The sequence below is a fragment of the Pteropus alecto genome, unplaced genomic scaffold (assembly GCF_000325575.1).
Source record: "Pteropus alecto unplaced genomic scaffold, ASM32557v1 scaffold164, whole genome shotgun sequence".
Taxonomy (NCBI): Eukaryota; Metazoa; Chordata; class Mammalia; order Chiroptera; family Pteropodidae; genus Pteropus; species Pteropus alecto.
Window position 1 is genome coordinate 26,359,656 of NW_006439568.1, and position 11,404 is coordinate 26,371,059.

Consider the following 11,404-nt stretch of genomic DNA (forward strand, 5'->3'; position numbering starts at 1 on the left):
ACACACACTTCCAGTTTATCCTTCACCTATCAGCCCAAACCATTAACATTTCCTGAGAGCTCACACCACCTTATATTGCGACACACAAAGATTTATGGAGCAGCATCAGGATCTATGGCAGGCTCTGGGGATACAAAGCAGAATAAAACATTGTCTTGTACTCAAAGAATTTGGCTAAGTGAAGGACAGTCCTGTAAAAATAATAATCGAAATACAGCTGGCTTTGGGGGAGAAAGCATGGCTATGCTTTGTGAAGGCAGATTTGAGTTGGCGATCATTTTATTATTAATCCACCATCCAAAATTCTTCCAAACCACTGGTCATATACCTACAGGCCTAAATTGGTTAAGGCCACCAGGTTGTGACTTCTGTATAATAATATGAATATTTATTGTTTATTACCTGTAGGTCACTGTTCCAGACATTTTATATGTGTTAACTCATTTACTCCTCACAACTGTTGAAGTTGATATCATTCTGCTCATCTTACAAATGGACCAACTGAGGCACAAGACAGTTCATGTAACCTGCTGAGGTTATATAACTATTATTTAGGGTGGTGGCACCAGAATTTGAACTCAGGCAGTCAAGCTCCTTCAAAGCGCACACGCTTGTCAGAAGTGCTTCACAGCCTATACTGGTCACTGGGTGGTATATTTAGATACTGCTCTGTATCTAAATTTTAAACATTTCTTTACTCAGCTTATACTACAGAGTGAGTTACATATTTAGTAATTTGTTGCACCATGTACTATTTTTTTGTTTTGTTTCTGAACGAACTCTTTTAACCAGTACATATAGATTTGATGGAAAAATTCATGTCTATTGAAGTGTCTAATTTTTAAGAAATAACATTGCAGTTACCCAAGAAATATGTCCATTATAGGAAAAAACAGGTAGAGTGGTGTCCAAGGTATTTAATGTATTCTCACAGTCCCTCTCCCAACTCCTCTCCCCTCCTACCAAACCAGCTTGACTTCCTTTCCAATTCTGGATGAATGTGGTTTTGTGCTCAGTCCTCCTTACAGGTACAAACAGTAGCATAATGTTTTGTTTTCATAACTGTCTGCATAATGTTTACACTCTAGATCTTTCTGGACAAGGCAATCGATTATGCTTGGTGTCTACAGACACGTTCTATTTATATGAGCTATAACAAACCCAAGGAAACCCAGGGATTTGCTAAAATGGTTAAATTATAAACTCCCAAGCCTTTGATCTTAATTCAAAATGTTTCACTAGACCAGGGGATGTGGCCACTTTTTATTCACAAGCTTTCCTGAACTCTCTGAACATTACATTCTGTTCTTTTTACTTAAAGCCAAAAATTAAGGCTATCCATCCTGCATCCTGGCCTTTGTTCATATGCTCTCAGCCAGGACCTCCCCACAACATTTATCTACACCCCCTCCCCAAACTCTGGCTCCTACCCAACCTTCCTGACACCCCTCATATGCCACCTCCTCTGGGAGACCTTCTTTGTCCTCCAAAGTGGTGCTACCCCTGCTTATACCACCCAGTGACCAGCACTTAATATCTACTTCAGTTGCCTATTTCTCACCTAATTTGTAGTTGGAATTTATGTAGTAACTATATAACTATACTTTTTTAAAACCTAATTTGTACCTAAATTTTATGCAGTAAATTTTTCTGAAAAAAGTTGTGTCCTTGAACTTTTAAACTTGGCAATTTCTTTTACAATCTTGAGAATGGTAAAAATACATGGGCTGTGGGCTTTGGCGTTGAAGTAATGTGGGTTTGGCATTCAGCTCTAGTTCTAATAGCTGTATGACCTTGAACTTAACATCTCTGAGGCAGTTTTATCATTTGGAAAATAAAGACCTACTTCTTTGTGAAGATTAATGCATAAAAGTACAGAGTCCATCACCTGCCCAAAATCATGTTCAGTAAATGTTAGCTGCTGTGTACTTCTCAAGAGTAACTCAGTTTCATAAGAGATTTAACCAAAAGGAGAGAAAGACATTGCCAGTTAATTGGGAGCTACCCAAAACATATTTTATAATGACATGCAAATTTACCTATATTGAGATTAATCTAAAATTTATACTTAACATGTTATCTATTACGCTCCACATATTCAGTATCAAAATACATTTTAGATGGTTTGAAAATCTATCTGACTCCTTTAAAATGCTCTAAAAAAACAGAGACTGAAAACTGAAAAAAGAATGTTGGCACCAGCTAAGGGAGTCTCTTTTACGTGAGAAAGTGAATGGTACTGTAAATGTCTCTGAATAAGATCCCATATTAATCTCTAGGAGACTGAAAACTTCAGTTCATCCAAATCCTTAAGCATCAAATTTAAAATGGCTTAGAAACCATTTTGAATTTACTTAATAGTAACCTGGCTTCTGAACCAGTAAAGAATCCAGTAATCTAGCTGAGTGTTTAAATCCTTCTTTTAAAGACCCTTAGACAAGAACCAAGATGCTTAGCAGCTGATTGCTGCCAAATTTAACCTAGGAAGACTCACAGACAATGCTGATTAACAAAGACTATACCTAATAAACTATTCAACCCTGGATCATTCAGAATTCCAAGAGGAAATGCATCCCATTTCCTTGTACTTGCCTTTTTCTGATAAACTGAAAAGTTCTCTAAAGCCACAGAATTAAATGAGAGGATATTATTTCAGCATCAGTATCAACTGAGTATGCTAACATACACAATCACATTGCACATTCATTCAATTATACATTTATTAATCTCTACTTGGTTTAAATCAAGAGCCATTCTAGGTGCTAAGGGAATCCCAAGATGACAAAACAATGTATTCTTTCCCATAAGCAGCCTTTTGAGTTTTATTTGCAAAAAAGTAGTATTTTAAGCTATCACTAATTCAGAATTGCAGTAGGCACTAATTCATAGCTGAAACCAAAGGTGTAAGAGAGACAAGATAGTGGAACAGTACACCAGAGGTGTGAATGGGCAGAACACAAGACCACGGAAGAGGCGAGAAAAGGAAACGTATAATCCTGGCCTTGGGATTCAAAGTCCTCATTCAAAGTCCAGACCTGCCATTACCGGCAATGCAAACAATTCTGTTTTTGCAATTAGTGTATATAGTATAATTTAAATGTAATTACCAAAAAATCCTTTATTTTCTAGAGGTTTAAAGATCAAAGGAGAACAATGATGAAAGTGCACAGTACAGAGTTTATCACTGGGAAGCGAAACTACTAAAATGTAGAATTCCCTTAACGAATGTTCAATACAATTTTGTGAATATAGTTCACATTAATACACGTTTTGTTAATACAATTTTGTTCAATACAATTTTGTTCATGATCACAAAGCAATGCAGAATGACACAGAGTGAAGCAGTGGCGTTAACAAAAAAGTACAAGTTTTTAAATTAGACCTAAAGTCAAATTAGGGTTCCAACTCTTGATAGCCAGCCAGCTGACTTATCTTAAAGAAGTTATTTTATCATAATGGATAAATTTTCACGGGATTGAAAAGATTAAATGTTAGGGATATAAAGCCCTCAACATAATGACTAACACTCCTCAAACATTAACTTCACTCTTCACGACCCCTAAATAAGCACTTTTCCCAGCTGTTTCCGACTCCGATTTCTGGCTCTCTGCCCGCAAGTCGTGTACTCCTTGAGCCCCTTCCGTCTTCTCACTGGGAGTGGAACGGAAGAGACGTTTCCTCTCCCTGCCCCCTGGTGGCGAAGCATAGCCTACAGCCTAAGCACAGCTAAAAGGATGCTCCCTCCCGGGGCCCCGAATTTACAGGGTGGCACAGCAGACACTGTTGAGCTGATGGTGACAGCAGCAATGCCTGTGGCAGAATCTCAGCTAGTCTTGGCACTCTAGCCCCATAGTAACTTCTCATCAATTCTGTTAGCTACACACATCCATCCAATAAATGTTTTCTCCTTAAGTAAACAGTCAGTTCCTGTTGTTTGTAAACAAGAACCTTACTGAGCATACTTTGGTAAAACTAACAAAAGTAAATTAATATCAATGCCATAAAATTATTTTAATATCTTTTTCTCCATGACTGAACATACAAAAATAATGGAAGTAATGTATTCCTCTGTTGTAAAGATGGGTGGAATATATCAAAATCCACTTGCTGAATTTTCTTTAGATAGTCCTCCAGAGCAACCTAGAAAAAGAAAAATGGTTACTAGATCATAGAATGATTAAGTATTTAAAAGAAACTAAAGAAAAATTACAAGTATTAAGGCTACTTTAGTTTCCCTGAGATGGTCTTCTACATACTAAGAATTTAAATGAGAAAGTTAAAAAGGAGAGAGAAAATAAAGACATCTTCTCAGAAGTTTCTATTAGGCCAGTAAAACAGGATCACAGAGCTAATACTAGAAACAGTAAATCAATTCTGGTAGTATCTTATAGTGTTCTGGTAACATGTAAAAAGATCGGAGAAATTGTTGTTTGCCAGGTCTTATTACTAGACTGTAGAATACAAAAGGGGTGTTTCAGTCAAGGAAAATGAATACCATCACCAGCCCCGGCCGGTAAAAATGCATTGTGCCATGAGGAGGAGCTCAAGCTCTTTCTCTAAAAAGGTATTTTGTGAAAAAGTTTAATGGGCCTCCATGCTCCTGCTAGAAAACGATTTTCAACCAAGAACAATTGCAGGTCCCTATTAATGTCACCCACGGTTCCCCCATCACACAAAACTTGACAACGCTTTCAATGGGATGGGAGCAGGATGGAAAACGCTGACAATGAGCAGTAAGTACTCTTTATTTTACAGTTTTCACTTACTTTTATTGATTTATAAATTTTTATTTTATTTCAATAACTTTCTTACTAAACTGATAAGCCACTCAGTTTTACATTGCGCAATTCTAAGAGACACCACTCTCTTCAGTCCACGTGCACAGTTCCCCTTACAGCTCTGCTTCACAACCTGTGTGATCCAACAGCGATCATGCTTGTGGATTCTCTAGAATACACAGATGAGCAGAAAGAAAACAAAAGGACTGGATTTTCTCCCAGACTTTTTTCCTATACACTTATAAACAGATGAGGTACATACAAATTTAGTATCTATTTTTTAAACCCTAAACTTATACATGCACAATAGGAGATACGTGCACAAATATGCATGACTGCCTTGGTTATATTAGCAAAACACCTCAACCCACAAGTGCTTTGACAAAAAAAAGGGAGACATAAACTTCACACAATGGAATACTATACTGCAATGAAATGAATGTACTACAGCTAGATGCAATGATAGGAATAGATCTTAGAAACGTGTGTGTGTGTGTGTTATGTGTGTATATGTGTGTGTGTGTGTGCGTAACCTAGAAGACAAACTGAAAATGATCCATTTTTATAAAGCTCAAAAATAAAATTAAGCAACGTGTTGTTTAGGAATACATAAAATAAAGAAAATTTTTTTGAAAGAAAAGTAAGAGAATAATAAATATAAAATTCAGGATAGCTACTTAGAGGAAGAAGGCAGAGGCAGGGGGATGAGATGGGGAAAACACGTGAGTGCAATTTAACGGTGTCTTTCTAGTTTTTGGACTGAGTGGAGCGTTCATGGCTGTTTGCTATGCTATGCTATGCTTTATAATAAGTGCATACATACACAGATAAATCATATTCATTTGTAGATAATCAAATATTAGACATTTTAAAATAATAAAATGAAGTTATTTTAGTATAGTTTCACATTTTCTTTTTTTTGGAAGAAAGAGCTTGTATTATTTGTAATGTTCCACAAAATGCCTTTTTATCGCAATATATTGAGATCAATTTCCCATATCTAAGAATTTATTATGTTCATTTTAACAGCTTTATAAAGTATCTAATTATAAAGAATAGTTAATGAAATTAAGGTACAGGCATATAAAAGAATACTATACAGCCATTAAATATACTTATATTTTTAATGATCTGGTTAAATGCTTGATAAGTAGGACACTGACATATAAAGAGTGATTTTAACTATATACAAAAATTCATTAAAAAAAAACAGAATAAATAGTGGTTATCTCTGGGTCTTTGAATTATAGGTGATGGATTTTCTTCTAATATTCTTTTTATGCTGTCCACATCTCTAATACGAGAATGTACTGCTTTTACAATTAGGAGAAAATTCCATTAAAATAGATGACCTCCAAATTAGAGCTCAACTGGACATTCACAAATTAGGATGGGGTTCAAAGGAAAGTTTGGCTAACAGTAAGTAAATTGTTTGATATAACAAATTCACCGTAAAATTCTCCAAGGCATTACAATTTCTGAACATGGCTTTTTAAAGCTTTATCTGTGGAGAAGAACATACTATAACCTAGTCATTTTCAAATAGTTTTTAAGCAGCAAAACCTTTTATTTGGACAAAATAATTAATGGATGTCTCACATATAAAACAAACAAGAAGAGATGTACCCCAGCTGGACTGAGGATGTAGGCCAGTAGCAGTCCCTCCAGTTTTTCCTAGCACAGGATGGAAACAGAGCTAGGCTCCAGCCCCAAGAGTGTCTGATTCACTTGGTCTGCAGTGGGACCCAAGATCTGCATTTTTAACAAGTTCCCAGGTGAGGCCAACATTGCTGGTCCAGGGGCTACACAGCGAGAACCACTAGTCTAAGATAGTGGTTCTTAGCCTAGTATACTTCACAATTACTGGGGGAGCTTTTAAAAAGTATCAATGTCTGGATCCAACCTCTTAAGATATTGTGATTTAATTGGTTTGAGGAGAGACCCAACATCACTTTTGTTTTTTTTTAGATCTTTTTATATTTAAAGCTCCCCAAGGGATTCTAATAGGTAACCAGAGTTGAGAAAAACTTTTTTCTCAGAAGTGAATAAAACAAAGTCCTTAAACTTCATGGAGCTTAAATTAGAAAGTAAGTTAAACGGGTGATGGTACATCAGCAAATAATCATTAAGACCAAATAACCAAATAAATAACCATTAAAAAACAGTGATATAAAACAGTATGTGTTGATACAAAGATGCTTGACACCTCATTTATACAAAAATATATATGTAATTTTATGAACATAAAACATCCAGATAGATGAACAGACATTATCTCTGGAAAGGATCAAACTGCGAGAGGATTCTAATTTCTTCTTTTGCCTCCTCTTACATGAACATCTAAAATATTAATATATTACATTTATAATAAGTAAACCCAGTAAAGAAACAAAATGATTATGAACACTCAGATCTGAGACCTAGGATAGAAGATGTAAAGAGATATAAATGAATCTTTAACATATTTTAGGGGAAAAGGTAGATGTTGTTTGGTATTGTAGAAAATTCATGAGTTTTCAATTTTCAAAGATCACAAACCTTTGAATCTTGGTTTTTGCCTACAAAATGAAGTAAACCATGTCTAAGGATTATTAGGAATAATGTATGAAATGACCTAGCTCAGAGCCTGTTCCATAATAGGTGCTAAATAATTGGAAGCCATTCTCATTTCTCAACTGGCCACACGTTGGAATCACCTGGGCAACTTTTTTAAATCACAGATTCTCCTAGGAGTCCCACCTTCCTCAATCCCCAGAGTCTGTCTTAGTTAAGAAGACTCCAGGAATCTGGACTTTTCAAAGCTTTCCGGGTTATTCTGATGCAGCACTGGTCTGTGAACACTGTTCAGGAACACTGTAGAGTGTGGTCCCAAAAGAGAACATATTACTGGAATCGTAAGTAATACTCAGCTACATGTCGCCTAACAATCCTGTGAGGTAGCTTCTTACATGACTCCCATTTTACCTATGAGTAAACCGAGTAACATGGTAGCTAAGAGCCTTAAATTCCCATGGTTCGCAAGTGGCAAAGCAGATTCCACATGATGCAGTCTGGCTGCAGTCAGGGCTACCACTGACCACCCACCTGTCCCTGGGAAACCCGGGCACTACCATCACCAAGGCAAGAGACAACTAACAAAACCGTAAGGGAGGGAAACAAACAGCCTCTGAACTAAAGCACTGCATTGGGAACCTCATAAAATAGAAAAAGAGGTCATACACGTCTGCTTCATTAATTAAACAGTCTTTTCTGTTAATCTACTTACTGTCTGAAGAAAAGCAGGAAATGCTTTCACAGGAACACTTTTGTGGAAGGACCTAGCCTAAAAAAGAAGACAAAAGGAAACTAGTTTGAAAGAGAAATATTTCTGAAAATAAACACTCTCCCCCAGAAAGTGAACAAAATGCGCCAGTTTAACAACACAATTAGGGCCTCTCTCAAAAGAAAAAAACAGTTCTCATCTCCTGTCGATTAAGATTAATTTCTTAAGCCTGCTCCTGTCTCCAGGTTTTCGTTTATATTGTCAGGTAACCGCCTCTACTACCTGGCTGACTTAACCCTCTACCTTTTGGTTTTACCTCGGTCTACTAAAATTGCTGTCTTTAAAATCATCCACAATTTACTAACCATCATACTCACCTTTTCTCTTCAATCTCCCTGTAGCATGCACAACTTTATTATTCCCTTTTCTTGGAATTTGCTCCTCCCTTGGTTTCCAACACATCAACTCTCAGTTCTCCTACTTCTTTGATCATTCTTCCCTTCTTCTTCTTCCCAATAAATGGCCCTTTCTCCTTCAACTTGAGAAATAGATGTGGACCTTGGTCCTCCTACCTAGATGGACATTCTCCTTGGGCAACACCATCCAAATTCAGAGCTTTACTCTGTGTGTATGACTCCTAAATCTTTCTCCAGTTCTGCTCCTTTCAAAGTCACAGTCCTGCATTCTTCAATAGCTCATCTCTCTAAATGTCCTCTAATCTCCCTATATTCAGTGACGTCCAGCAGCTAGTCTAAAGTCTATAGATCAGCACCTAGCATACCACTGCTTTTTTATTATTGTATCTGGATGGCACCATCACCATTTCTATTTGAAGTCTGTGCAGCATTTAACTTTCTCTCTCCCTGATTCTGCCACAATCAGTTATCCAGTCTAATTGATTCCACCTCTGTTACATCTACTCTCTCTAAAATAAATACTCTTTAACTGTGGCAATAAGGAGATTATTTACTAGTGATTATTGTTAGAGTGGGCAAGATGGAAGCCAAATTACAGCATGATAAACAGTGCAAGGGTGGTGAGGGCCTTGAGGTAACAATGAATACAGACCACTTATTCAAAAAAGGTTAATTGTGAGAGAAAAATAAGGAACAGAAGGGTCCCCTGGGCTGCCTGTAACTTCAGGCAGTAGCAACAAACCAGAAGGTAAAAGGGGCCAGTTATCAGAGAGGCCAAGTAAAAACCCCAGGCAGGACAGCTGAGACAAGGTGCAGACCTGGAAGAGGTAGGGGAGGTGCAGGCCTTGCAAGGCAAAAGCACACTGCTCCCTGAGAGACAGAAAAATGGTGGCTGGGGACATCAGAGGAGCCTAAATGAGGCTGCTCAGGCTTGATTTACTGTGTTAAAGATGTATATATCTGCTCAGAGGAGGACTTTTTTAAGTAGAGAAAGTTTACAATCATCCCTGAGACAAATTCACTGAGATTTCAATAAGATGAATTACGGACTGCCCAGTAGGGAACACCACAACATGCTCCAGAAATAGCCACACCTAGAAATGATAGTTTCCTAAATAATTTGGCAATAAGAGGCTACCTACATGCTTTAGGTGCAAGTGTGCCTGGCTGGCAATATCATATATCACATCTCTCACATTTTTATCTTGGTTCTTCCTCAGAAAATCTTCTTGTGAAACACCATGCTGTGTTGGAAAATACATTATATTAGCAATTGAAAAGCTCACTTAAAACTAACTTAGCTCGAGAAAATAAATAAGAGAACAGTATAATGCCTATTTTGTTTTTAAAAATATATGTGTACATATATGTGTATCTGTGCCTGTTCTGTATGTGTATATATAGAGACACACATAAATACATACACTCTCTTGGAAGAATATGCAACGCAAGATGTTAATTAACAACAGTTATAGGTAGAACAAAAATATACAAGGAAAAAAACTGAACACATAAAAAGTTTAAAAGTACAGACAATAAAAATCTCATATAGAAAACAAAAGTTCTCATAAACAATATTTTTAAAAGACTTAACTTCCCTCCTTTATTTAAAATAAAGAAGAGGCTACGGTGAGCACTAGGAATAATGACTCTAATTGCTTAGGAGGGAGTAGGGCAGCAACATGAAGCTACACCAATTGAGGTTCTCTGGATCTTCTTTTGCATAGCTCCACCAGAGACCTAAAATGCCTGACTGATGAAATTCTCACTTGATAACTATGGAGCAAAAAAGCGATATGCATTCATTTCAAAGCAGTTACTTGAATAGACTAAGCAAAGAACCAAGAGATAACATCTCTCTAATATTCCTGAGGTAAATTATTACAGTGCACAAATAATAGCCTTACCAGCATACAAATATCCATGGGAAGGAACACCCTTCTTCTGGTACCATGATACGGTGTTGCTCTCAAACAAGTGACAATGCCTTGTGCTTTTCCAATGTGACTTGCAGCATGATCTGCATGAAGATCCTTTACACCTATGATTTTAGAAATTAAACAGCGGGGCTGCTCCTTTCTCTTTAAATGCTTAACAAGTCTACAGAAGTAGCAAAGAGAAATCACCTAAACATGTAAAACTAGGTGTTTATCCTAATTCATTAATATATGAAAAACAAGATCTTTGAGTAAAACTCTGGGCACAAAAACAAGTTGACCATTTGCCACAGGCAGGTTTCTAAACTTCAACTTTTAAATAAGAGTTTTTCTCAGACTACAGCACACCAAGAACACACTGGGAATTTTAATCAGCTATCATGGAAAACATTACAAGTCTTCCATTTCTTCTCCTCAGTGCAATTTCCATATGACCTCATTTTAAGTATATGCTTAACAAACGTTTTGCTCTTCGCTCCCTCCTTTCATTGTGTTGGCAAACATGTCACCAAACGTGCAGGCAGAACAGTCCTGGGAAATTCACTAGGGACTTGTGTTATTCTTTTAGGGCGACATAAAGATATATTACCTTCTTCAGATGGATGCTATTGTTCTTGTCTCAAATAATTTTCTCACTACAATCTTCATTACAATAAGACTTCATCAACTTAGAATAAAGTTAGCGGAGGAAAAGTACCATCTAAATTAGTTTTTGTTGTTTTTTTTAAAGAAAAATTTTATTTAAATTTTTATAGAAAAACTTAGAAATGCAGGTTTATTTCTTCTATTATTTTTTTTACATGGAGAAGAATTATTGACAGGGAAGGCAGAATCAAGCTACAAGCCTTCCAATTCGTACATGTTTAAAAAAGTAAAAGCATCTGTAATTACCAGGTGATTAACTACAACATTCCCATGAGGTAGCTAAGTCACTTTTATTAGAGTCTAAGTATTTTGATTAGTCTGCACTCCAAAGAAAGATATATATTCCCCTTCTTGCTCAAAAAAAAA

The 11,404-nt window shown here is 36.6% G+C and overlaps 1 protein-coding gene across 10 annotated transcripts in view; it reads right to left on the minus strand.

Moving 5' to 3' along the window:
• Positions 1–2,702: 2,702 nt before the first annotated feature.
• Positions 2,703–11,404, minus strand: part of NDUFAF6 (NADH:ubiquinone oxidoreductase complex assembly factor 6) — a 26,277-nt gene continuing 17,575 nt past the window's right edge. For 6 of the 10 annotated variants that reach the window (XM_006916674.3, XM_025050113.1, XM_025050116.1 and 3 more), the window contains 4 exons: positions 10,364–10,497; positions 9,599–9,700; positions 8,044–8,100; positions 2,703–4,140 (listed from right to left, as the gene is read on the minus strand). In XM_006916674.3, coding sequence (XP_006916736.1) covers positions 4,012–4,140; positions 8,044–8,100; positions 9,599–9,700; positions 10,364–10,497 — 422 coding nt within the window. In that variant the 3' untranslated portion in view covers positions 2,703–4,011. Of the gene's footprint in view, positions 4,141–5,883; positions 7,337–8,043; positions 8,101–9,598; positions 9,701–10,363; positions 10,498–11,404 lie in introns of those variants that run through there. The other 4 variants (XM_015593043.2, XM_025050110.1, XM_015593044.2 and 1 more) reach the window with 4 other exon arrangements.